This window comes from Halteromyces radiatus (assembly GCF_025201355.1).
Source record: "Halteromyces radiatus strain CBS 162.75 chromosome Unknown BX664scaffold_3, whole genome shotgun sequence".
Taxonomy (NCBI): Eukaryota; Fungi; Mucoromycota; class Mucoromycetes; order Mucorales; family Cunninghamellaceae; genus Halteromyces; species Halteromyces radiatus.
In genome coordinates, this window is record NW_026251689.1 from 370,310 (window position 1) to 397,278 (window position 26,969).

Below are 26,969 nucleotides of genomic sequence, written 5' to 3' on the forward strand. Positions count from 1 at the left end.
ATGCACAAAAAAATGAATGATCCCAATTTGTATCCACAGATCTTCGGAAGTTGAATACTCGTGACCACCAAACAAAAATAGGTGGCATCTTTTCCTGCGTCTTTTTTTCTTTTTCTTTTTTTTTTTTTTAACTTTTATTAATTCTACACAATGGAACCTTCAACTTTAGACAAAATGAAAATGGGTGCTTTGATGGGTGGCACTGTTGGTCTCTGCGTAGGTTTTGTATTCGGTGGAATCACTATTTTGCGGTAATATACAAAATGACTTTAAAAAAAAAGAAGATTACAACATATTTATTTATCAAGCTTTTTCCTTGTGTATCTTCTTTTTTTTTTATCTAGTTTTGGAGGAGGACGAAAAGGTGCTCTGTCTACTTTAAGTCAATATATGCTTGGCTCTGCTGCTTCCTTTGGTTTTTTCATGTGTGAGTTCATTGATGAATGACTTCTTTTTTTTTGTATTCGTAAATTAACTAACGTGTAAACTTCTTTGTAAAACAATTTAGCTATTGGCTCAGTCATTCGTTCCGAAGGTGCAAAAAAGGCAATCAATTGGCAACAATCTCATAGACTTCCTGTCATCATCAATCAACCTCAAGAAGCCAAACATTTGGATTAAAGAACGCCCACTACATATGTCTCTACATTCAATACAATGCCTCTTGTAAAAATCATCATAGAATTATCATTATGTTTATCCCAGTTTAGTAGTTTAGTGATTATTGATTTAGTACGTATATTATATCCTTCCTATCTTCCTTTTCTTCTTTTTGTCTTGTTATTATGATAATAATAAAAACTCTGACTTTGCCTTAGATATTATTGGAATCAATTAGGATGGCGTTTGTTATATTTGCAAAGTGTGGAAGATAGACTTTGATGATTAGCGTGAAAGACAAATTTCATTGATGAATGATCAGTGAATGAAGCTAGCATTCATGATAGACTTGAAGATCTGATGTAACTTTAAAACGAATGATAGATAATCTTTATCCCTTTTTGAATGAATTTCCAATCCAAGTTTCTATGACATCAACTTTACAAAGGAAGACATCACTTTCATTTCCAACTTGTAACCTTCATCTATTCTAATCCAAACATATAAATAAATATACAGAGATGGTCTAATTGATTATTAAAAAAAAAAAAAAAAAGATAGGATGGACATAGACCAGACAAATTCACGCAGCCAAGCAATCCGATTGAAAATGAAAAATAAAGGAACAATTACAAAAAAAAAAAAAAAAAAAAAAAATAATCAAAGTTTATTATTTCTAGACATATAAGTATGGAGGGAGGACTAAACTAGCTAACAATGAAAGGAATTCAGGTATATCGAGTAAAATCAAAGAGACTTTCCAAATGAGGTTTTGATGTATTCATAGACATAAGAATAGGAGTTGTAGATGTAGAATTGGATGCTGAAGATGAATTTGGAGGTGCTGATGATATAATACCATTCAAATTTGTAGGTGTGAGTATCGATGAACTGTTAATATTGGGTGTCGATGTTGTTGTTGATCCACCAGCTGTACCAGAAGGTATCACAGTCGATGCGTTACTTGTCGATGTAGTAGTAGATGTAGTTGCTGCAACTGCTGTTGTATTCACTGCTGATGATTGTTGCTGCTGTGATTGTTGCTGTTGCAATACACGATCTTTGATCCGTCGGATATGCCGTAATCGTTCCCGCCAATGTGATACATACTCTTGTTTTCCACCTGCACCGAACCGATGGAAAATTTGCGCAAAGATGTTGGCATGAAGACTGACTTGACGTACAAAACCTGGTAATGATTGAGCAGAGATAAGTTTGGATTCGCTGATGGGTCCCATGTCCGGCATGTCAGGTCGTTTTTGCATAGTCACTTTGAAGAAAGTATTTTCTTGACCCCACATGGCGCGTGATGGTAATGATGTTTCGGTTGACATTGAATAAGGTGTGACGACAATATTGATAAAGTTGAATTGTCCAGGAAGTGTATCGAAAGCATATTCTGCCGCCATATCATCGTTGTCAAAGTATACAATGGTCACAAAGTCATTACCAATATGTCGTTTTTTTCCACTACAACGAGGATCCCGATCCAGATGAGTAGGCATCATTGTCGCCACATGAAATACCATTTCCGTCACATCATCCTTCCAAAAGTAAGCATAAGCACCGTCAATATCCATTTCACGATCAAGTCCACCGGTATTTCCAGCACGTCCACGAAGACGTTCTATTGTTCCCAATTCATTCAAAAATTTGACATAATCAGGTGATCCTCGAGTGTTGGCAAGAATTTCCACTTCTTGTTTTTGTCCTTTGCCCACATATAACACACCAATTTTGTGAAAATCCACTACAGGAATTCGATCCAGATTTCCAATTGCTCGTATATTTGCTTCATCATCAGGTAAAGGAGGTAACATTTCCAAAGAACCAGTCAAATCAGGATAGTTATTCAACTGAAGGTATAAAAAGCCAGGATCCAATGAAGGTTCCATTTTTCGTAATAAATTTCTTGATTGCTGGGAAACACCATGTTCACCTTGTTGATCAGATAAAATATCACGTACAATTGTATGAATTCGTTCCTCTTGTGCTACTGCTGCTCGAGTCTTGTCCAAACGAGGTGTTTTGATACCTGCTGGTAGTAATGGGGATGATGATGATGATGATGATGATGTCGTTACCTGTTGATGAGATGGTGGCGATTTGGTATATGTATTCATATTATCTTCCAGTCGTACACGTGCTGATGATGATGATGCTGATAGTGGTGAAGTAGGGGTTGATATCGTTTTGTTTGATTTGTTGTGATCAGTAGAACCCGCAATTGTTTTGTTTTCTGTTGTGTCGCCTTCGTCTTCGTCAAATGTAATACCGAGTGCTTCTCCTTCAGCCGCCAATCGATTATTATTATTATTGTTGTTGTCTATTGTCGCAGTTGTTGTCATAGTCATGGTTGTATCAGTCATCACTGCTATTGTATCCGCATTTGTGTTGTCCTGTCGAGTAATTTCTGTTTCGCTCAATAAACGATGGGCCATCAAATCAGGTTGGTATTGCATCATCAGTAATGCTGGTAGCGTCTTGTAGTCAATGTCGTCCGATTTGATTGTATTTTCAATGTTGCACATCATAGATACTGTACCAGAAGGTCGCCGAATAGTCATTTCAACCCATCCAAGTGCTTTCGCAGTTTTGAGAGTGAGTAACGTATGTCCATAAACCCAAGTTCGAGTATCTCTGCTACTAGTTGATTTTCCTTGTCCTATAGTAGTATCATCCGTATTGTCCATAAGAATTTTCGATACCAAAGATTTGTGGGGTGACAGACTTGCATCAGCAAAAGTAAAACGAGAGAGCATATCGATACAGGTAAATGTTTGTTCATCTGCTGGAGTGCCTGCTAATAGTCGTTGAATGATGAATGGGACATGCTTGCGTCGTTCGCGTAAAGGGATTGCTGTAAACCATACTGTGATCACTAGATATGCCATAATCAAAACATATTGAGACATTGCACCTTGTTGACTAGTATCTTTGTTTTGTTGAGGTTGTTGTTGTTGTTGTGCTTGCTGTGATGGCGTGGATGGTTGACTGTTAGACGTAGCTGGAGAGGTAAAGGATGGTGAAACAGTCATTCCAGGTGTAGAAGAAGGTGATGTTTGTGATCCCATAGCGCTGTTGCTGGTTCCACTACTTGCTGTAACAGATCGTGCATGTTGAAGATAATTAAGTGCAATGGCAAACACAGGCTTGTACATATCACCAGTAAAGTTTGAATACAAAATAGGGAGACGAGCAAGACCAGATAAGAATTCCAGGATATGTACCGATACACTACCAACAGAAATAATTTGAGACATTCTTTGTAGGATTTCATTGAGCATCTTGGCAACAGATAATGGTAGTTCGTGACAACAGATCGTTAGAGCATTGATACAAGGTTTTGTTGCCGCAGTGACTTGAGTAATACCAACGTAAAAAGCATAGACCATTTCATCTTGAGCATGTTTCTTGAATAATCGTCGATATGAGATAAGAACTGTAAGTATTTGATAGGCATAGACATTCAAATCATTTCGCTTGACAGTAGGAGGAATATGAGTCACTTGCTTCAAAAAGTTTCGAGAGCTAATCCATTTCACCAAGGCACGATGAAGTTTACGTATAAATGTCCTTGCACCACAGAACATATGTTTCGTTGCTAATTGCCAAGGTAAGCGTCTCACAACAAAAGCCACTAGTTCCCAGTTTGGAGAATCAGACAATACAGAGATATAGCCCTTGATCATGTCGTTAATATTCAATACCACACCACCAGAATTTTCATCTTGACCATTATCCATATCATCCATTTGATTCCCATCTTCATCTTCATCACCATCACCATCGTCGTCATCATTATCGCTGTCTTCATCACCTTGACGTTCCTTGTATGATAATATTGCTGGACTAGATTGACCATATCTTTTCTTGCCAGCGCTAGGTCGAGAGATAATTGATCCATAGGGTCCACTTTCACGTTCTTGTTGAATGCTGCTTTTTCGGTCATCATAAGCTTTTCGAATTGCCAATACATAATTATTCTCTTCAGTGACAGGTACTAGTAATAAAAATAAAATAAATTAAAATAAAATCATATTAATTAGTAAAGTGCATCTTTTTTTTTTTTTTTTTTTTTGATTCATCTACCATCCTACCTTTTTCGATTACAAATATGCGATGATTTGTAGAACACCGAAGCCGTAATAAAAGATCCACCGCAATCAATTTTGGACCACCAAATGGGCAAAAGAGTCCACCAGTATCATTAGCAATTTGAGTAATAACATTATACACCTTGACGCACATTTTCTTCTGATTGTTTCGTAGTAACTGTTCAAACAGATCAATAATACCACACATACCAGGGATACCAGTACATTGACCATGAATCGAAGGAGCTGATAAAGAAGAGATGGAGCCAAAAGCAGCAGTTGTTGTAGAACTTCGTGGTATTGGTTGATCATGAGTAGAATGTGTCACATTTGCTTTTGATTGAGAATGACTACGCCGTAAAGATGAATGTTGTGTTCCACTATTACTTGTTGTAGATGTTGCTGAAGTCGTTGGAGCACTATTTCGATGATCCACAATAAAAGATAAGTCGTCATCTCCACTCGTTGTCGTAGAGGTAGTAGTTGTAGTAGCGTGTTGATCAGAAGCGGTACATCGACAACGAGAGCAATCCTTCAATATTCCAAGCATCGTATCAAAAATCATTTCATTCTGACAATCCGATAAGCATTCCACCAAAAGATCAATTGCTTTTTGTTGTACAAGACTTTCTTTTTCTTGAGCCATGTGTTCCATCATAGGTGTAACGATTTGTTGATACATATCTTCAGAATAAAAATCTTTGACTGCCAAACAAACATCCGCCACAATAGTCAATACCCTCGATCGAATGGCTGTTGTTGTCCTTGAAGGTGGTGATAAAAAGAAGGTATTCGTGATTTCCAATAAAAGTTCGATCCAGTTTTCCGATGAAGGCAAAAAATGATGTTCCATTTCGTAATAATCTAACAAAATAGTAGCTGATGATTCTGAAGCGTATCGACGTAAACCGTATAAAACATGCATGAATCTTCCTACAGGTCCTTTGAATTGTTTGGTCAAATACAACTTGTAAATTCTTCCTAAGAACCGCCCTAGTTGATGAACAGCATTGTATGTCAGATCACCAGTTTCAGCACAGTTGTTGTTTCCATCCGTAGTTCCAATATGATGATCCGGTAGTTGATTTTGTAGTACACGTTTCTGAGAGTCATCCATGATTCCAAGCACAAAAGTGGTACAAATATCACAGATATCCCATATCACATCCCAGTCCATCAATCCAATATTGACTTTATCAGGATCCGCCACCAAATCTGTCAAGCTTTTCAATATACATGCATGGATAACACCATTGTTCCTTCCGCCTTGTTGAACAGCCCGTAAAAAGTAGAGAAGTAAGACTGTATCCGAGACCTTGTATGCTTCTGCCCCAGTTGGTTGATGATGAGTACCACCCCATGCCGTTTCGGTAAGTAATGTAATAGCACCTTCAGCCAAATTTTCTGCACTTGAACCAGGATCCAAACGTTCTTCCATAAAGTTGCATAAAGTCAAAATTGCATTGTGCGCACAGTGAGATCGTAATAGATTGAGAAAGATGGACCAATAAGATATAGAAGCTTCAGACAAAGCATCTTTTGGAAGAGTCACCGCACCACAAATGATTCCCAAAAAAGGTTTCAGAGCATCAAAAGGAACGAATCGATAGCGTACGACAACATCACAAAACGACAAGCATGTAGTGATATCATCTGGATGATTGGATGCATAAAAAGCTTGTTGAGTAGCAATTACCATTTGAGTGACTTCAGATTCTTCAAACAAGGCAAAGTTGAATTTGGCAATTGACGTCAAAAGATGTAAGATATCACTGAGATAAGGAATAACCGTTGGTTTGATTCTTGCGGGTGCTGTTGTTGGCGCGATATTCGGGGAAAGAGTACTAGATACTATAGGATGAGATGTTGATTCTGTCGAGATACTACTTTGATCGGTTGTTCCAGCGAGAGGTGATTGACTTGTCGATGTATTCATATTCTTGTTATCGAAACTAGTCGAAGGTTGTTGTCCAGTATGAGATACCAAGAGTAAACGATGGGGAAAGTGAGATACACGTTTCAAAGTCATATCTAGCCAGTTGATAAGAAGTTTGTTGATGTTTTTTTCGAAACCAGATATATCGCGACCACCTTTGCAAAGAGCATATAACACACGATACATGTCATAAAAATCGTCCCAGTTGTCATAATCTCGTAAAGAGTTATAAAAGGTAACTCTTGCCATACCAAGTTCATCATATTGACCAGTAATACAAGCGAGCATAAATTCAAACACCCGATGACGAGCTTCACGAGGCATAGTTGGTTCCAAAATGTCTTGAACAGCGAAGAAGATATTTTCGAGATGAGTGAATTTGTAGCTTTCACACAGTTCAGAAAATACCTTGAGATGCTTGATGCGAGTCGATAATGCCTGAGAATGGGATAACAGTTGTAAAACAGGACGAGCATCCAAAGCAACAGCAGGATCAGCATTAGTAACATTGAGACAAGTTTCCACAGATATAGAAGCAGCACGAGGTCGAAGAATACTGCTTAACCAATTGTTCGTTGACGATGCCGAAGGGTGTTTTGGTGGTGGATTGTTCGACATTTTCCAGACAATCAATCAGAAGTAAAAAAGACCAGTTCGCCGACAGATAAAAAAGAAAATATATATATATATTTGTAGAAGTAGGGAATGTAGACAACAAATATATATATATGATGTATATTTTTGTCTGCGTGTGTATATGTGTATTGACGTTAATTGTATATAAGTTGGAATAAAATAATGAAAAAAAAAAAAAAAAAAGGCAAGGGAAAAAAGAAAAAGAAAAAAGAAGAGAAAAAAAAAAAAAAAAGAAAAAAAGGGAAGTTTCTAACGGAATTTTAAATCGACAGGATACAGTGATCAAACGACCAGAAAAAAAAAAAACTACCTACTAAAATAAAGCATAAAAAAAAAGTATATACTAAAATCTAAAGAATCCACTTTATTGATCAAACCTAATATATATATATATATATATATATATCCATACTTTTAATTCTATCTTTATATACTAACTAAGACTATGTCGACAAAGGCCAAAAAAAAAAGTATCAATAGTCATCTAAAATTTGAATACTTGATCACCCATCTTGCTGATAGCACGAGGTTTTTGGAAACCAAGAGCTTCAGTAGCCTAAAAAAAAAAAAAAAAAAAAAAAATAAGTAAAAAATCAATCCATTAAAATGGGAAAGAAAAGGGAGATTTTACCTTTGTCATGGCAGACACCATAGGAGGAGGACCACATAACAAGATTTGAATATCCTTGGCTGGTGCAGGTAAATGTTCCTTGATCATATCCTGAGTAACGAATCCAGCACCACCAGTCCATTCGGTAGGAGGATTGTTCAAGACATAATATACATTGAAATTGGCATGTTTGACAGCAAGATCATCTAATTCCTTCTTCAATAAAATATCTTCTTCATTCACATTGGCAAAGATTAAATTGATGATAGTCTTATCTTCAGGATTTCTAACAATGGCTCGGATAATCTATTGATCAAAGGAAAAAACAAAAAAAAAATAAAAGAAAGAAAGTTAAGAATATATAATTATTTTATAGAATAATCTTACTTGAAGCATAGGAGTAATACCAGTACCACCAGCAATCATACCAAAAGCACGAACCAAATTGGGAGTATAATTGAAATTACCCTTAGGACCACGAACACTAACAGAATCACCTAACTTAAGTTCACCAAACATCTTGGAGATATTACCACTAGGATATGTCTAAATAAGAATATCAGTGAAACAATTCATAATTATGTCAGGCCACTTTATTATTCCTCTTATATATATATATTATTTTTACCTTGATCAATAAATCAAAATGACCAGCATCTTCATCAAGACTGGTAGGTGTATAACTTCTTGAAATTTGCTTGCCATTGATTTCGGCCATGACTGAAATATGCTGACCAATAGGAAGACCCAACACATCGTCCTTACGAGGAAGACCGAAACGATAACTAAAGAAAAGCATAACAACTTAGTCATCTAAAACCTCTTATAATCAAATAAATAAAAAAAAGATCACTTACATTGCTGTATTGTGAGAAATAACAGTCTTTTCGATAAGTTTGAAATTTTTATATTCCTTGGGATCAAGAACAGGAGCTACAATGTTATTTTTTTTAAAAAAAAAAAAAGGGCAACATTAGTTCATCTATAGAATGGATTCAAATTTATTATAAACAAAAGGAGTATAATAAAACATACTTTTTCTGTTCAAAAAGAAGTAAGCTGAACCAGCAAGGATGGCAGCAGGAAGGGCATAAGGGAATAATGATTGAAGAGAGTCCATGGTTGATAATAAAAGAAATTAAAAAAAAAAAAAAAGAAAAGAAAAGAAAAGGGGAAAGACAACAAAAAAAATCAGGTAAAAAAAAAATTGGTAAAAATTGTAACCCAGCACAAAAAAAAAAAGAAACTATGTTTGTTGGGGAGGACAGATGGGAAGAAGATCTACACATGTGATATTTCAGTAATATATCAAACACGCCAGCGACCAGTACGTAATAAGGGTTTCACTCGTAAGAACCAATAAGCCGCTCCATAAGATACACCACCAATATGAGCTGCACTATCCACAATACCAGTCTAAAAACAAATATAAATTAATCAATATATTTCATATAGGTATAATCATACTTACATTTAAAGTTGTTGCTTGATAGATATCATATGCCGCAAAGAGTCCAACTACAGCAATAGCAGGCATTGGTATCACGAAAAATACTAAAAAAGTGGCTTTGGGAACTATCATCCAATATAAAATAGATTAATATTCTATTATTTTTCTTTATTCAAACTTACATGCACAAGCAAAAAATGTAGTCAAGCCCATGACAGATCCTATTATATAAAATGAGTTCATCATCTATAATTCATCCTATTTTTCCTTATCTATCTATTTATTTTTTTATTTTACCAGAAGCACCCAAAGATCCCATGTTTGGAGGTTCACGTAGAGAAGAATATCGACCACCATTACTATTCAACAGTGCAGGACGAAGATACTTTCTATATACCATTGTAGCCAGTGATCCAGCAATTCCAGCACCACAATATAAGAGTAAAAATCGAGAAGCGCCAATAGCTTCCATAACACCTTGACCGATAGAATACAATACCAACATGTTTATGCCCAAGTGATCCAAACTTTTATGCGAGAATGCAGAAGTTAAAAGCGTGTGCCAACGTCCATGTTGCCAAGCATCAGGCGAATTGATGAAGTGTTTGAGCATAAAGTTGAGGCAATCGGGATCACCAAACTGCTTATATGTACTGATACTATATTGCCAAAGTCCAAATACACCAACATTTATTCCAATCACTGACCACAATACTCTGTTTGGATTCATATTATTCACTACGCGACCTACTCGATAGAATGGATTGTTTTGTCGACGCATAGCTTCAGACAAGGTTGAAGACAAACGAGTAAATTGACGAGGTCGTATGCTGACGTAAACAAAAGATGGTCTACTTTTTAAACAGAAGGCTGTTGTCGGTGACGAAGTAAGATTTTTACATAGAGATGTCTGTTGTTGTTTTAACAAAGAAGAGAATCGAATATATTGCATTATGTGAACAAGTGAAAAGAAAGAAAGAAAAAAAAAAAAAAAAGTGAAAAGAAAATTAGAAAAGAAAGAAAAAACGTTGGCAGGGACAATTGTAAGCGGGGTGAATTGTTAGCATTATTCTCAGCCACTAGGCAAATAAAAAAAAAAAAAACCTGTATTCCATTTTTTTTTCTTCCTCCTTTCTTTCCTTTATATCACCATGGCAAAAACAAAGGTATATTATATACTATAATATGTTTTATTATTAAACAAAGAAAAAGAAATTCAACTGCTTTTCTTTTATATAATAGAAAACAAATGCATCTAATTCAACGACCTCAACCATTCAATCCACGAAAACGATCAAAAAATCACATAAGCAACGAGTGAAAGGAACTTCAGAGACTGACAATCCAAAATATGCAAACAAGGTAGATAAACATTACAAACGTAGTAGATAATTTGTACTTAACCTTTATTTATTTATTTATTTAGGATCTCATGTTGGCATTGATTGAAAAAGCTGCAGCCAAGGAAACCAAACGTGAAGACGAAAAACTTTCGAAAAAGGTAATTTATTCGATATATTATATAAATATCAAACTGATTTTCATTCTCTCTTTTCTTAGTTTGCTGTGGAAAAACTCGTGGAAGAAAAGGAAAAGAAGAAAAAGAATAAATTAGCATTGAAGCAAAACGAATTGGTAAGATGCATAAGACGATCTACAAAAAAAAAAAAAAAAAAAAGGAATACTAACCTTATGGTTCTTTAGGAGGAAGCAAAACAAAGATATTTAGATGAACAAAGAAAAAAGAAAAACAAAAAGAAGAAAAAAGCCGCTCCAGTGTTGGAAGTAAGTTATAACGAAAAAAAAAAAAAGAAGGAATGAATTTGGTTCATTGAAGTTAAGCGACTTATTTTTACCTTTTTTTTTTTTTTAATCAATGTAGGTCTCAAAGAAAAAAGTACGATTCGCCTAATTTTACCTTTATTATTTCTACATTTGTCTTTACACCATTATGTATTATCAACTTATCATTATCATCATTATTGTACCTACTGCATACCACTAAATAAAACCGATATGAATAAATCATTTTACATTATATCGATTACTCTGTATGGATTAATTATTACTTTTATTATTATTAGTAGTAGTGTTTTTTTTGTTGTCCATTCGTATACGTCCAGTAGAGGGATGACGGAGAAGGCTAAACTATAGCCGTCTCGGCTAGTTCTAGCCAATCATTGTGCGCCATTTTTATATCTGATTCATATAGAAGAGACCAATTTTTTGGTCAGTTCGACCCTTTATAGCTCAGTTGGTAGAGCGGAGGACTGTAATGAAATTGTCATCCTTAGGTCACTTGTTCGAATCAGGTTGAAGGGAACTTCTTTTTTATTTTTTGTGACGAAGTTTGTACTACAATAACCTTTGTTAAGTGTTAAGGGTTTTTTTGTTATTTGTGTGATGATTGATTTATGTTGTGTTGTGTTGAGGAATTTTTTGGTTTATAAGTTTAAAATTGAAAAAGTAAACCGGATGATTGAAAGTTAATAATGTTTATAGTGAGCACCAGTACTTGATTACGCAAGCACACGTATAGGTAAAGAGATAAAAAAAAATATAAAGTAAAGAAAAATAAAGTCTTGTTCCAAATTTGGAAAGTAGAAGTAGAGTAAAATTGTTCTGACTTTAAATATAGAACAAAGTGAGCCAATCAAAAGGGATAATCCACAATTTCAATTGAGATGGGATGTTAAGATAGTTATTTATTTAAAAAAATATATTTTATTGACTGAAAAAAAGAAAAATGAAAGAAAATGTTGGGCTATTTATACTATTTTTCTGAACCTTGGTTTAAACCTCGGTTCAGACTGATGTTCAAAAAAAAATATACGATGTTAAACCTGAGTAAAAAAAATGATGTTAAACTTGTGAAAAAAAATTTGGTTGGATGTCACAAAGTGTGACCACGGTAAATATATATATATATATATTTTTTTTTTTTTTTTTTTTATTTTATTTTAACAGTTGGGTGATTTTTTTGGTTTATAGGTTCAAAATTGAAAAAGTAATTCGGATGATTGAAAGAGAATAAGTTGTTTAGTGAGCACCAGTACTTGATTACGCAAGCACACGTATAAGTTAAGAGATAAAATAAAACAAAAAGTAAAGTAAAGAAAAATAAAGTCTTGTTCCAAATTTGGAAAATAGAAGTAGAGTAAAATTGTTCTGACTTTAAATATAGAACAAAGTGAGCCAATCAAAATAGATAATCCACAATATAATCAAGTAGGGATGAAAAGAAAAGATATATTTCAAAAAATATAATATTTATTGACTAAAAAAAAAAGGAAGAGGGGAAAGGTGATGGTGTGATGTTGGTGGTGTTGTTGATGATAATATTATAAAAAAATAAAAAAATGAAAAAGAGACAAGAACAAGTCTGTGAGATTTCTTTTTATTTCGAAGATGATTGAAAAAAGGAGACAAAGTATCTACACAAAAAGTTTTGTTGGTCTTATATATAAGTACGTAGTGAGTGATACGTAATACTGGTATGATTACACCATATTTAAGATTAGTGACCAGATTTTATTTTATTTTCTTTTTTATTTTAATTTGTAATACTGTTATACAGAGAGTATAATTTTATTAGTATTTTATTTTTTATTGATGTGATGAATCATCATATGTGTAGTGATTCATTATATTGGTTGCCCTGAAGCGTTTGTACATGATATATATCTTTCCTGATAGTATCAAAAAGATCATGAGCATACTAACTTTCAAAGTCCGTATTTTTATTTTTTATTTTTTAGATATGCAGTAATTTTTATTTTCTTTTCTTTCTTTCTTTTCTTTATAACAATTTTAGTTATAGTATATCAATTAGTAGTCTTTAGTAGTTATATTTTTATTTAATAAAACTTTTATCTTTATTCCAACTACTTTGTTACACGTCAATGTAATTGATTCCATCTTACGATGTATTTTTATTCTTTATTTGTGAATGCATTCTTTAGTTTTATTTTACGCATATGGTTACGAAATACGCTGATACGACAGATGGGGTATTTATACTTTTTTTTAAAAAAAAAAAGATAAAAGATATAATGATCATATAGATGAAAGGGATATAGGTGGTATTGACATGAGATGAATGTGATATGGATGTGATATGGATGTGATATGGATGTGACCTATATGCTATCATCGGTATATGAAAAAGAATAAATGGATAAAAAAAAATTTTTTTTTTCTTTCAACAAAGGTTTTTTTGTTATTTGTGTGATGATTGATTTATGTAGTTGATGGTGTTGGGAGATTTTTTGGTTTATAGGTTCAAAATTGAAAAAGTAATTCGGATGATTGAAAGTTAATAATGTTTATAGTGAGCACCAGTACTTGATTACGCAAGCACACGTATAAGTAAAGAGATAAAATAAAAAAGAAAAGTAAAGTAAAGAAAAATAAAAACTTGTTCCAAATTTGGAAGGTAGGTGGGAAGTAAAGTTGTTCTTTCTTGTTATAAGGAACAAAGTGAGCCAATCAGAAGTGACAATCCACAATACAATCAAGTAGGGATAAAAAGAAAAGATTTATTTAAAAAAATACGTTGATGATTAACTAAAAAAGAAGAAGAAAAAAGGAAAAAGGTGGGGTATTTATACTAAAATGAAATAAAGTTTAAAAAAATGAAAACGAAAACGAAAATCATAAACGAAACGAATTTCGTTTATGAAATAAAGTTCATGAGATTCAAAAAATATATTTTTTTTTTCTTTTTCCTTTTTTTTTTTTAAATTTTTTTTTTCTTTCAACAGTGTTAAGGATTTTTTTGTTATTTGTGTGAATGATTGATTTATATATTTGATGGATGATGTTATTAAAATAATAATATCGAAGATGATAGATATGTAGTGAGCACCAGTTCTTTTATATGAAAAGAACAAAACGTATTTTGATAAAAAAAATAAATAAAATAATCCAAATATGGAAATGGATTGATATTTGTAATCACAGTTAATGATGATCACATAAAAAAATAAATAAAAGATACCAAATGACCTGATGATTTGGTATATAATTAAATAAAAATAATAATAAGTTTGAAGATTGTTAAAAGAATTAAAACCATTGGATGATTATTTCCAATAGAGTGGCCAATGAGATTTATATTTGTTTATAATAATATTTTATTTAAAAAAATTGACACTGATTATCTTTATTTTAATATGGATTATTTATACTACACTTTATTCATATGTTTTTTTTAAAAAAAAAGCAGATTGTTATAAAATAAAAAAAATGTGGGATTTAGAAAAAAGTGTGAGATTTAAAAATAATGTGGGATTTTTAAAATTATATATTTTTATTTTTTATTCTTTTAACACGGATGATTGAAAGAGAATAAGTTAAATAGTGAGCACCGGTACTTGATTACGCAAGTACACGTATAAGAAAAGAGATAAAATAAAAAAGAAAAGTAAAGCGGTAAAAGAAGGGACTTCGTTGTGTTACGTATGTGACTCGGGTGGTGTCGTCCTATGGTCGTGTGAAGTTGTGATGTAGAATTTGTAGAACAAGTGGAATCAGGTTATTTGCTTCTTCGTGGTATATTTCTAACTGTTTTTCCTTGTATTCCTTCAACTTATAGAGATATGCTAGCACCAAGTCTTCAACAGTAAACGGTATAATATGCTTTGGAGATAAAAAGGGGTGGTCGTTGATGTCAACTTTTTGTCCAGTTATCCATTCGTCTACTTTGTCAACCGTGGATTGGGAGTCAATGATTATTCCATTGGTAACAGAATGTATATTCCACGTATTTGTATCTAATATAGTGGCCAGCTCTTGTGGAATAGTGAATTCGGGATTCAAGGTATCAATTACAAAGTGATTATCCATAGTAGTAGCAAGAGAATTTGACATAGTTGTTATAATAAAGATTTATACTTTCTTTTTGTCAGTATTTATATGTATAACAGGTCCAAAATAAAAAAAGTAAATAGGATGATTGATTATTTAAAAGGTTTATAGTGTGCACCAGTACTTGATTATGCAAGCACACGTATAGGAAAAGAGATAAAATAAAAAAGAAAAGTAAAGTAGAAAAATAAAAAGGTCAATTATTTGGAAGGTAAAGAAATCAAAATGTTCTTAGTCTGACTTCAAAAAACGAGGGTTGAGCCAATCAAAATAATGAATCCGCCATACAGTTACTGTAACTAGGGATGAAGGATGCTTTTTATTCACAAAAAAAAAAAAAAAAAGATAGATTAAACTAAAAGAGAACAGGTGGAGTATTTATACTAATTTGTTGGATAATAAAGTTTGAAAAATATGTAAAAATATATATATAAAAATCACTAATGTGCAATATTTTGAACATGGATGTAAGAATTTTGTTATAATGAAATGAAATTGGAGCAACGATGTAAAAAAAAAAAAAAAAAAAAATGTTTAACAGTGGAAAGGATGATGTTGTTTTTCTTTATGATGATAAGTTTGTATACAGTAGTTGATCATCACCAGCTTTAGTATTTGTAAAGCAAATAAAAAAAAAAAAAAAAAAAAGGGATGACCCCTTGCTAACCAATAAAACTCTGTATCTCAGTAATCCAAATTTGGTAAGGGACCCGAAATAAAAGACTTGCATTTACCAGTACTTCTTGTTCCCTTTTAGATTATTCTGTCAATAATGTGGTTGCTTAAAGTCATACATATCTTTTGGACAAATTCGAGGTTATACCTGATAGAGAGTATAGCCACATGATCATTGCAGATAATAATGCAAGCACTCCTATCACATCTCCTAAATGTTATACCAGTATAAAATATCATCCACTTTATAAAAAAAAAAAAAAAAAAAAGGTCGCTTTAGTAAAAAAAAAAAAAAATGTTTAATCAATACTTTATCTTCTTATTTTTATATAATTTTGGTCTTGTTACTTGTGTTCCTTTTTTTAATCCGACAAATGGTGGTGGATCGATGTTAACAAACACACAAAATGGACTTGGTGAACCACTTAATGTTATTATTAGTGGAGAATCTTCTCCCGATATCCTTACCGATCACGGATCATTAAACTATTTTCAAGCAATAGGTTTTAGTACTGAATGTCTTGGTATCCATCTTGGTATGCCACATACAGCGAATCTTGGTGATGGCAATGGCTGGATAAACCAAACAACAGAATTAAGAGAAGATTATGATGATCCTATAGAAGGTACTTGTCTAGAATCTGCAGTAGGTGGCAGTCATTTTAGGATGTTTAGACAAAATGGTCCTACAGCCAATTCTGGAGCATTATTTTTAGCTGTTGGTCAAGAAGAAAGTGCAGCACAAGGGCACAATATTGTTCCGGATGGATACAATAAAGGCAGAGACTCACTTGTAGCAAATGCTGTTGGTACTCTGACATATAATGGTGTTACATATATCACAACTATGAGCAGATTAACTGATTTATTAGCTCCTGGTAACCAAGGTATAATTCACGGAATTGCGCAAGATGGTGTGGTAGCCCTTCTTACAGTAAAAATAACGTAGTATAATAAAATGATTGATTTAATTGATTTCTTTATAAGAAATGCAAAGTTTTTGCACAATGATGATTGGCTGAATTTGAATAGAAAATAAAAAGTATCCACCTTTTTTTTTTTTTTTCTTCTCTTCTTCCTCTTTTTTTTTTTTCGGTTGTAACAAATCAAATTTATATATTTTATTTCATTATGCAACGTTCAACAGCAACAGAAGATTTAACTAGTGTAGAGTGGCGTGATACAAATTGGTTAGAGGTAAGAAAAAAAATAATGATTTCTATTCTATATTCATTCAAAACTATTTTTGTATTATTTTATAGCGTGTAGGTGGTTTTCAAAATCAACATATGGTATTAGAATATTTCGCCATGTCACCTTTTTGGGATCGTCAAAGCAACAACCAGATATTAGCAATGCAAACACAATATAACGACTTGAAACAAAGCAATGAAATCACTATGGAAGCATTAAGGTAAATTCTTTTTTTTTTTTTTTTATTTTCTATATAAGAATAGATTTTGGCTTTTGTTTATTGACTTCCCTTTTTTTTTTTTTTATAGGAAGATGACAGGTATAGAGTTTGCTGTTACTCATGAACAACCTCCAGTGTGGGTTATTCAAAAGAGATATCGTCGTGGTCCTGCTCCTGATGATGGTAAGTTTGTTGCATTTGTAAAACACGACTTTTGAAAATAACAAGAATAACTTTTATATTATATATATATATATTCATAGTGAATCCAATTGCAACTTATTATATTATGGGCGCTAATGTTTATCAATCACCAACTATCTACTCTGTCATTGCCAACCGTTTAGTAAGTGATAGATTAGACCTGACCACTTTTGATGAAATTAAAAATTCCAATTTTATTATTAGTTAACTAGTTTATTCCATGTGAATAGTGCATTTAAAGAAACACAATCAGTCATGGATTTTAATCCTTCTAAAGGTTATAGCTGGAAAACATCAAAGGAAAAAACTGATAAAGGTAAGTGAATAGAAAAGTAATAATAGAGTATTGATTGTTATTATTTTAGGACAACCGAATATGTTACGAGCTCAAGAAAATCAAGCTTTTCGAATGTGTATGGATCGAGCTATTGATACTTCTGCTTTCCGTATAGAACAAGTTAGACACATCATTGAACATTCAGATACCAATGTAAATACACCTCCTACAAAGTCTCAATCAACAGATTCACTCCAATCGGTAAAGAATGATGAAGTCAGAAATGATATATACGATTTTATTAATTTCATATATATATATATATATTAGATGACACAACAACAGGATACCAACCTAAAACGACCTAGAAAGAAGATTGTGGATGAAGGAAGTGGTATGGCAAGCACCAAACGAAGAAAAAAACCAACGACAAATCCTCAAGAAACCGATCTAGTTTAGATTAATTCAATCCTCTCTTTCTTCTTATATATCAACCTTATTTTTTTATTATTATTATATTTTAATCAATAAAACAATCTATATATAATACTAAATTATTCCACTTTTCTTGATCTTTCTTTTCTTGATGCTATTCTAGGTTGCCTATTTTCAGGGATGAATAAACCAAAAGGAGATTCGGTCCTAAAAGGTCGTCGTAATTCGCCACTAGTCGTTCTACCTTGCCACAGATGTATCCTTGCTTCTTTGGACATAAAAAAGGTCTTAAACCCCATAATAGAATGTAAGATAAGAGGTTGAATATAGTGGAATTGAAGATGAAGGAAGGCAATCATCATTATGCCTGTAAATGATTGCTTGATTCCCTTTTTGATTTCTGCTATATCATAATCTATATATAATAATAATAATAAAAAAAAAATAAATATTCATAGTATTTTTTTTTTCTTATTAGAGAAATTTTTACCCATAAATGTTGTGTTAATCAATTGATCAGGTCCAGTAGATCCATCCCATCCTTGCTGTCCAGGTTCAATGTATCGAAGTATGGTTTGGTCTATATATAAAGTATTTATATATTTATAATAGTTTGAAATAACTTTTTATTTTATCATACCATTTTTCTTTCTTACAACTGCAATAAGCCAGTAATTCAAACCGAGGATGACCGCTTGTGCTGCAAGATAGATGTTCCTAATCAAGGATATAATAGAGGGATCTTCTAAAGGTATATTCTTGGTCATATATTTGACAATCATGAAAAAGATAACATTGAACAATGGATGATTAACAAAGTAGATCAGATCTGGCATTATAGAATAAACGTTGTATTCAAATAAGAACAGAGAGAAAAAGAAGTTAACCTACTCGGTGTTTGAAAAAAAACAATCTTTCCACGTTTTCAGATCTTTTTTTTTATCTTTGAAAATTTTTTTTCTTTTCTTTCCATTTTTGTTTTTGTTTTTTTTTCTTTTTCCTTTTTTTTTTTTTTTGAACATTATTCAACATGGATGGAAAGAAAAAAGGAAAGTCCACTGACGACATGCGTTCAAGAGGACCACGTGCCTCTGTGACTGATATCAAAATGGATACCTTTAGCTTACATGACAAAGAAGACATTCCAGAATCCTCATCCATGGCATCAGCACTCGATGGTACAATTAGGTCTTCAGTAGAGGAATCACCAAAATTACAACGTGCATTGAAGGCTCGTCACGTAAGCGATAAATTAACAACAAAATATATATATATATAAAAAAAGAGTCTGTTAACTTTTTTTTTTTCCTTTATTTTGCATAATATAATAGTTGACAATGATTTCACTTGGAGGGACTATTGGTACAGGGTAAGGAAAAAAAAAGAATCATGATAATAAAATAAAAAATTGATCTGATTCTAACCATTTTTTTTTATTTTATTATTAGGTTATTCTTGGCTTCTGGAGGTAAGAAAAAAAAAAAAGAAGATAGAATTTAAACTTTTCTCATATTTTAACTGATAATTTTGTTTATTTATCTATTTTAGCTAGTATTGCTTCTGCAGGACCTGGAGGTGCTTTGATTAGTTATGCATTAGTTGGTATCATGGTATTCTTTATGATGGAATGTTTGGGTGAAATGGCAACTTTTTTGCCTATTTCTGGAAGCTTCAACAATTACGCTGGTAGATTCATTGATCCTGCTATTGGGTTTGCGCTGGGTTGGAACTACTTTTACAATTGGAGCGTTACATTGGCTGTAGAATTGGTATATAAAAAGCATTTTTTCTTAGATCGGGGATTGATGTTGTACCGAAAAAAGAAGGATATCTCAAACTTTATCTTATTTTTATTGCCTAAAATGGGTTTAGACTGCCGGATCAATGGTTATGCAATTTTGGTTACCTGATGTCCCGAATTATGTATGGTCTATTGTATTCCTGTTACTTGTTATGTCATTGAATGTATTTTCAGTTAAAGGTTATGGTGAAGCAGAGTAAGTATATTATTTAATAATATAAAAGAAATAACTAAAATAATCATTTTTTTTTTTTTTTTTTTTTTAGATATTGGTTTGCATTGATCAAAGTTTTGGTGGTAATTGTATTTGTGATCTTGGGTATATTAGTCGATACTGCTGTATTGGGTGGTGTCTACTATGGAGTAGAAGTATTCAAAGAAGGTGGTATCCAATCTACTGGTATTCTTACCACTTTTTTGACGGCTAGTTTCTCATTTCAAGGTACTGAATTGATTGGTGTGGCCGCTGGTGAAAGTGAAAATCCAAGACGAAATGTTCCTCGAGCAATCAAACAGGTAAATAGGATATATCACAACCTTTGATAAGTCTGAACTTTTTTTTTTTTTTAATATTTTTGGATAGGTGTTTTGGCGTATTCTTTTATTTTATATCCTCTCCATCTTCATCATTGGTCTCATCATCCCTTATAATGATCCTTCCTTATTGAAAAATGATGTATCTGATATTACTGTATCTCCTTTCACTCTGGTATTTAAAAAAGCTGGCTTGGATGCAGCTGCTCGTAAGTTTTATATATTATCGTGACCTAATCAACAATACTGTATTTCTAACATTTCTTCATCTATTAGATTTTATGAATGCAGTTATCCTAACTACGGTATTATCGGCTGGTAACTCTGGTTTATATGCATCTAGTAGAACATTATATGATCTTGCTTTGGAACGCAAAGCCCCTCAATTTTTCGCCAAGGTCACACGTTTTGGAGTTCCTATCTATTGTGTTTTACTAACATCCGTCATTGGTATGCTTGCTTTCTTGACTTCCTTGTTTGGCAATGGTGTTGGTAATGTAGAACGAATGACATATATATATATATATTTATATATACATGATGATTTATTTTTTTTTCCTTCTCATTTTCACGTTAGTGTATTCGTGGTTATTGAATGTTAGTGGTGTTGCAGGTCTTATTGCTTGGCTAGGTATTGCTGCTTCTCATTATCGATTCCGAAAAGCACTTATTGCTCAAGGTCGTAGTGAGGATGAACTTCCTTTCAAGGCTCGTCTTTTCCCATTCGGTCCTATTTTCACTTTTGTGGTATGTCTCTTTATCTTGATTGGACAAGGCTATGACAGTTGGTTTGCGCAACCTGTAGTAGCTGCTGATATTATCGCTTGTTATATCGGTATTCCTGTCTTTTTCGTATTTTATATTGGTTACAAAGTTGTAATAGGATCCAAGATTATTCCTCTCATGGAAGTGGATTTGGATTCTGGTCGTGAAGAAATCATCAGGTAATGATTTTTTTTTTTTTCGGTTGTGAAAACGAAATCAAGTGATTTTTTTTTGTTTTACTAAAGTCCTTGTTTTTATAGACATACTATGGAATTGGATGAAGTCAAGCGATATGATCCCTTGGAAGGTGTCAGTATTATTAAACCATCAACATGGAAACGAATCCCTCACAACTTACGTTCTTGGCGTGATGCTGTCCACAACTAGATAGATTATGACATTCTTTTTTTTTCCATCTCCTTCTATATTCGTTATATTCTCCTCTTTTTTTTTTTTTATTTTCATCCATACACTATCTGCTTTATTCAATATCATTGTTATCATACATCTTGTTACATTAAATCATCATATTTATAGAAAGTTCACATCTAGAGTGGACATGCAATAAACAATCTTACTGTATTTATTCAATTTCATTATGCGATTTGAATCATTTGGACTTCCTTTGAGAATTTTGATAGATTGTTGTTAGTGAATGAACTTACTTTCTTATTTCCAATTTGCTTGTCATATTTTTTTTTTAAGACATGTTTATTGTTGATCTACATCATGATTAATTCCAGTTTCATATACGGAAGACCCTAATCATCAGTATCATTGTTACTATTCTGATTATTGAACATCATCATCACATATTACTCCATTATCAATCATCACACTTCTATAACTAGCACCATGTTTATTCAAGTGATCAAATAAAAGCCGTAGTTTGGTATCTAACTTTCTTATCATTTCGACAAAAGAAGTCAACTTATGTTCAAATGGACAAGAACTAATAATAATATACGAACTATCTACTAGTTGTTCAGTAAAATATCTTCACCATCCCATATTTTTACATAGCAAACTTCAGCCGCAATGCCCATGTTCGATAGAGTATCCAGCCATATCTTTTGTGTTTCAGATAGCTTGTCCCCTGGTCCTTTTACTAATGAAAAAAAGATTCCATTTTGTACATCATCCACTATAATCATTTTTTGTTTCTTCTTACCTTCAACAAATACACATTTCTTTTCAGTATAATTCCAACAACTAATAATAATAATAATAATAATAAAAAAAGCATCAATCTTCAAATCTAGAATAGAAACAAAAAAAAAAAAAAAGAAGGTTTACCATAGATCAGGCATACCACCTAGTCGATGACCGAATTCTTCTGCAAGTAAATGGCAAAGTGATGATAATGATTCTGGTCCAATACACTAGATATATACATATATAAACATTTTGATGAATCTAAATCGATTTACCAAAAAAAAACAAGTCCAATCATTCTTTACCTCTGCAATTTCCAATAAATGAACTTGTTCATAATTCCAATTGATGCCAGCACACATGGTTTGTAACGGTCGATGTTCATCGTCGATCTTTTTAATGATATCCAAATACAAAGTGGAGCCTTCTTGACCAATCTGTGCAATCCGTTCATTGATCAAACCCATTCGTTCAATATAGAATGCATCCGACCAAAGATCCAGAGGAGCTGTTTGATAAGGTGTTTCGAATGCACCAGGTACAGGAGAAAATACAATATCCCAGAAAAGTAACATAAACTAATATTCGTTCGTCATAGAAAAAGAAAAAAAAGAGAAAGTAAGCATAAAAACAAGTGATTAGAGTAACATTGTTTACCAGCATCGTGATGATTCCGTTTTCTGTATGTAGCCTAAAGTAACACCAAAAAAAAAGGAAAAAATATTGAGTGATCATTTTTCATCCTTCAAAACAATATATCCACTTTGTTACCCTTGGTATCCTTGCTTGTTATAATATTGTATGGCTACCGTTTCCACAGAGATTTCGGCACCATCATCGCCTCGCCAAGATGATTTCTTTCCAGTGATTGTATCTGATATCCTTTCAGCTACATAATATATTAAAAGATATTAAAATCCATTTCTTCTTCTTTTTTTTTTATTATTATTTTACCATGGATCGTTCTTTCGGATGGTTTCTTCAGTGTCAAATAAGAGAAATCATGTTGTTCTCTTTTTGGTATACATAAATCTCTTTCCAATCGTTGAATTCTTCGTTGTAAAGCATTGAGATGAACTAATATAAAGTAGGAATCAATAATTAATAGTATCAAAAAAAAAAAAAAAGTCAGGATCTCATCAATAATAATAATAATCAATTGCCATCTGCTCTTTTTTTTTTATCTTACTCTGATGCACCCTTGGATCTTGAATACCACATATACATGTTTGTAGTGCCATTTTTTTTCGTTGTCGTTCAGGAAGATCTTTCAAATAGTTTGCTTGAATAAGAGCCAATCGATCGTACCATTTGCCACGTTTCCCGATCCGGTAGATACGTTGGTCAATCAGTTTTTGTAAAATCAGAGCTTCCAAGGAATATTCTTGCAATTTACCCAATGCCTTGGTACCATGTTCTATCATGTGGGTATATATATATCCTATGAAATAGATAGAAGATGAATTAGTAAAAAAAAAAAAATGAGAGTATTGCATTAATTTTTTTTTTACCAGCTTCAAATCTACGCATATAATAAAATCGACGTTCATCACTGTTCTCACTGATATCATTTCGTTGTTGTATCAAATCTTCCCAAGTACCAATAATGTTTTCACACATAATCCAACAATCCATCCAAAGTTGTCGTTCCAATTGCTCGATATCATCATTCTTTTTCGTGATCATCTTGTTGGTATTCCCGTTAGTCGCCTGTTGATCCATTTGGTTAATGAGTTGTCTTCGTCTTCTTTCAAAAGGAATGTTTTCCATCTTTGTTTCAAACTCGTATTGCAGTCGGAACGCATTCTCGTAATGATCTAAATCTTCAATACTAGTCCAAACGTTGGAAGTACGACAGTAGATGTAATTCGGATAATGTCGTCGACTAAGTTTAGCCAGGATGGCACTACGCATCGAGTTGGTTTCTGTTGGATCAGAGAGTCGATAATATACAATGTTGAGCCGTTGAAATACAGAATCATAGTCCTTGTCTAGAATGATACATGTTCCTAGAAAAAAAAGATGAAGAAAAAAAAAGTAAACATTTGGTTGGTATTCGTAATTCTCTTCTATTTACCAAGCATTGATTTGGCCATTTCATTAAACGAATCTTGTCTGCTATGATCATGTAAAGCCATTGAATCCAAGGTTTGTTGGCGTCCCAGTGTCAGTGCTTCTATCAGATCCGATTTCTATAGTAATATCAAGAAAGAATAAAAAAGACTGGTAGATGAGAAATCAATTCGTCCTATTGTATCTTGTCAGCCTTTTTTTCTTCTTTGTGTTATTATTTTTACTTACAGATTTCCCCTCCTTTGGCAAACATTGTAGTGATTGAGCGAGATCCTTGAGTTCTTCGACAGTAAAAAGAGCTAGAATATCAGGCCATTCCATAGATCTAGCATCGGGGCTATCTCCAAATAAGACGTGTACCATGTTATGAGCAAGTAAGTCGTTGCAAGCTTGATGTATATCGCGAATATTAGATGAATAGTCGAGTTTGTCCAAACGAAGCCATCGTCGTTGCTTTCGCATCCAAAGTCGTACAAATAAATGTTGAGGTTCTAAAGGTAGTTGCTTGAAGTTGATAAAGCGTTGGTGATCCTCAGCAGAGAAAAGAAATGATTCCCCATCTAATACTGTCATTAACATTTCATGGATTTGATCAGTATACATTGAGGTTTCGAAAAAGGGCGAGTTTGTTGTCACAGGTTCTATTGTATCTTTCATCTTTCCCTTATCAACTAACGGTATTATTGTCGTTGTATTTGTTGATTCTTGTGATCCTCCGTTTTCCTTGTTGTTGCTATCGGATTTTTCTACGTCCAAATGGGTGTCATGGCGTTCAACGAGAGACTTTGTTTCATCCTGTACTGATTGTTGTTGTCTAGGTTTCTTAAAGAATAGATCAATCTTCTTTTGGCCCGTATTTTCCAGCGCTTGAAATCGTTTTGAGGTTGATGTTTGTTTGGAAGCGCCTCCCCTTCTCTTTGTACCAGATTGCATTCTTTTGATCGATTATGGTATCATAGAGATAATTGGAGAGATAAATAAATCGCTAGATAAAATAGAGATAGAGATAAGAGAGAAGAAGAGAGAGAGAGAGAGGGCAAAAAAAAAAAAAAAAAAATAGAGAGAAAAAAAAAAAGAAAAAAGAGTTCACTTTGAACAGTTAAACGGAATTCGAAAAAAATAATGGAAGGACAGAATCAAGCAATCCATTATAAAAGAGATGTTGAACAAACATGGGGAGAAATCACAAAAGTGGAATATGTCAATAGATGTACCATGTAATCTGACCAAAAGGCAAATAACAGGCACCACCAAGACAGCAATCAGAGATTTACAAGCATAAAATTTATGATTCTCTTTTTCTTCCATTCTTGATTTGTCTTTGTTTTTTTATATATTATGTATATTTGACATATATTCTTTTTTTTTTTTTTGGAGTATCACATATAAAAAGAGACAATTTATGATTATGATGATATGACTTAGATGATGGATAGACAGAATAAGATAAATTTAATGGATGATTCAGTGATGATGGATTACAGGATGATGCCAAAAAAGTCAAATATCATCCATTATTATGCACCAAGCATGATTGAACATCACCATCATCCTATTATCCTATCATCATAGATTATTTATCATACAACAAGACACACATATCTCATCTATCATTCCCTCAGCAACTGTAGATCTTGTTGAAACAAGAAAAAAAAAGTTTCCTTTTTTGAACGTTTTCCTACTGTTGATAGTCGATCAAATGACTTTATGAAACTCTATTATGAAATGATGCCCTTTTTTGTACCTGAAAAAAAAAAAAAAAAAGAGATGAATTTGCCAAGTTCTTGATATGGAAGAAAACTGGTTATCCGGGACTGTCGAGTTCCCCCTCCCTAAATATTTTACCCTGTACAACAACCCATCTTTGTCAAATAAACTCAACTTTAAAAATAAATCATCTAGTTCATTTTTCATTGTATTCTATCACAGGAAATTTAGATATATATATATATATATCTGTGTGTCTAAGCCAAATGAGAGAACACAGAGTACTTTTGCTTCAACTTTCTCTCATTCTTGATCTTTTTTTTTTGTAGCCAAAACTAGTCAAAGGAAAAGAAATGAAAGCACATGACTTTGATCATCCTTTCCTTATCATATTAATCATGTCGTTTGCTTATATATATAAATAATATTTCCTTTTTTTAGATGATGTATTACTACTGACCCTAACTAACGCTTTTACTATCCATTGAGTTTTTCTTTTTTTCTACTGTTAGTACTACTATCGATTCTTAATAGTATGAAACAAAAAAAAAAAAAAAAAAACGAGAGAGAGAAAAGAGCATCAAGATGGTCATTGTACTACAAGTATAGTCTAGTATACACTCCGCTGGTGTCCCTGCAAAAGCTAAGCTCTATAGGAATGAAAAAAGTTTAAACTGTTCTTGTGTATCCGAAACACAATCCCATTACTCAGATTTGACAAAATGAGAGATG

General features: G+C 32.7%; 9 protein-coding genes and 1 non-coding gene across 10 annotated transcripts; 5 read left to right on the plus strand and 5 right to left on the minus strand.

The window, feature by feature from the left end:
* Nucleotides 1-145: 145 nt before the first annotated feature.
* Nucleotides 146-834, plus strand: BX664DRAFT_327675 (reactive mitochondrial oxygen species modulator 1-domain-containing protein). The gene is made up of 3 exons (XM_051544455.1): nucleotides 146-251; nucleotides 345-427; nucleotides 509-834. The coding sequence occupies exons 1-3, from the start codon at nucleotides 151-153 to the stop codon at nucleotides 619-621; spliced, it is 297 nt and encodes a 98-aa protein (XP_051401050.1). The 5' UTR covers nucleotides 146-150; the 3' UTR covers nucleotides 622-834.
* Nucleotides 835-1,328: 494 nt separating this feature from the next.
* On the minus strand, nucleotides 1,329-6,957 carry BX664DRAFT_293757 (uncharacterized protein; the record flags this gene model as incomplete). The annotated part of the gene is made up of 7 exons (XM_051542063.1): nucleotides 1,329-2,585; nucleotides 2,973-3,528; nucleotides 3,604-4,330; nucleotides 4,427-4,603; nucleotides 4,701-4,943; nucleotides 5,160-6,509; nucleotides 6,693-6,957. 7 exons carry the CDS (start codon nucleotides 6,955-6,957, stop codon nucleotides 1,329-1,331), a joined length of 4,575 nt encoding a protein of 1,524 aa, XP_051401051.1.
* A 796-nt stretch (nucleotides 6,958-7,753) lies between these two features.
* BX664DRAFT_312726 (uncharacterized protein) lies at nucleotides 7,754-10,110 on the minus strand (the record flags this gene model as incomplete). Its single annotated transcript, XM_051542609.1, has 9 exons — nucleotides 7,754-7,825; nucleotides 7,901-8,185; nucleotides 8,267-8,425; nucleotides 8,508-8,664; nucleotides 8,737-8,812; nucleotides 9,211-9,295; nucleotides 9,351-9,454; nucleotides 9,512-9,550; nucleotides 9,627-10,110. 9 exons carry the CDS (start codon nucleotides 10,108-10,110, stop codon nucleotides 7,754-7,756), a joined length of 1,461 nt encoding a protein of 486 aa, XP_051401052.1.
* Nucleotides 10,111-11,568: 1,458 nt separating this feature from the next.
* Nucleotides 11,569-11,651, plus strand: BX664DRAFT_t41. Its single transcript has one exon. It is a non-coding gene; the product is annotated as a tRNA-Tyr (tRNA).
* A 3,162-nt stretch (nucleotides 11,652-14,813) lies between these two features.
* BX664DRAFT_312728 (uncharacterized protein) lies at nucleotides 14,814-15,200 on the minus strand (the record flags this gene model as incomplete). Its single annotated transcript, XM_051542610.1, has 1 exon — nucleotides 14,814-15,200. The coding sequence occupies one exon, from the start codon at nucleotides 15,198-15,200 to the stop codon at nucleotides 14,814-14,816; it is 387 nt and encodes a 128-aa protein (XP_051401053.1).
* A 946-nt stretch (nucleotides 15,201-16,146) lies between these two features.
* Nucleotides 16,147-16,862, plus strand: BX664DRAFT_327682 (uncharacterized protein). The gene has a single exon (XM_051544456.1). The coding sequence runs from the start codon at nucleotides 16,168-16,170 to the stop codon at nucleotides 16,819-16,821; it is 654 nt and encodes a 217-aa protein (XP_051401054.1). The 5' UTR covers nucleotides 16,147-16,167; the 3' UTR covers nucleotides 16,822-16,862.
* A 94-nt stretch (nucleotides 16,863-16,956) lies between these two features.
* On the plus strand, nucleotides 16,957-18,301 carry BX664DRAFT_327687 (mediator complex, subunit Med6). Its single transcript, XM_051544457.1, has 5 exons — nucleotides 16,957-17,069; nucleotides 17,135-17,286; nucleotides 17,375-17,469; nucleotides 17,550-17,632; nucleotides 17,695-18,301. Exons 1-5 carry the CDS (start codon nucleotides 17,004-17,006, stop codon nucleotides 17,812-17,814), a joined length of 516 nt encoding a protein of 171 aa, XP_051401055.1. The 5' UTR covers nucleotides 16,957-17,003; the 3' UTR covers nucleotides 17,815-18,301.
* On the minus strand, nucleotides 18,244-19,094 carry BX664DRAFT_327690 (inorganic phosphate transporter Pho88). Its single transcript, XM_051544458.1, has 3 exons — nucleotides 18,843-19,094; nucleotides 18,693-18,782; nucleotides 18,244-18,617 (listed from the first exon to the last, which is right to left on the minus strand). Exons 1-3 carry the CDS (start codon nucleotides 19,036-19,038, stop codon nucleotides 18,322-18,324), a joined length of 582 nt encoding a protein of 193 aa, XP_051401056.1. The 5' UTR covers nucleotides 19,039-19,094; the 3' UTR covers nucleotides 18,244-18,321.
* Nucleotides 19,095-19,208: 114 nt separating this feature from the next.
* On the plus strand, nucleotides 19,209-21,844 carry BX664DRAFT_327692 (amino acid permease-domain-containing protein). The gene is made up of 10 exons (XM_051544459.1): nucleotides 19,209-19,442; nucleotides 19,534-19,571; nucleotides 19,651-19,670; nucleotides 19,751-19,971; nucleotides 20,075-20,199; nucleotides 20,270-20,519; nucleotides 20,587-20,746; nucleotides 20,814-21,029; nucleotides 21,115-21,481; nucleotides 21,563-21,844. Exons 1-10 carry the CDS (start codon nucleotides 19,233-19,235, stop codon nucleotides 21,687-21,689), a joined length of 1,734 nt encoding a protein of 577 aa, XP_051401057.1. The 5' UTR covers nucleotides 19,209-19,232; the 3' UTR covers nucleotides 21,690-21,844.
* A 280-nt stretch (nucleotides 21,845-22,124) lies between these two features.
* BX664DRAFT_327696 (uncharacterized protein) lies at nucleotides 22,125-25,576 on the minus strand. The gene is made up of 10 exons (XM_051544460.1): nucleotides 24,759-25,576; nucleotides 24,535-24,649; nucleotides 23,969-24,466; nucleotides 23,647-23,898; nucleotides 23,412-23,534; nucleotides 23,229-23,346; nucleotides 23,115-23,148; nucleotides 22,763-23,035; nucleotides 22,599-22,684; nucleotides 22,125-22,514 (listed from the first exon to the last, which is right to left on the minus strand). Exons 1-10 carry the CDS (start codon nucleotides 25,461-25,463, stop codon nucleotides 22,280-22,282), a joined length of 2,439 nt encoding a protein of 812 aa, XP_051401058.1. The 5' UTR covers nucleotides 25,464-25,576; the 3' UTR covers nucleotides 22,125-22,279.
* Nucleotides 25,577-26,969: the final 1,393 nt, after the last annotated feature.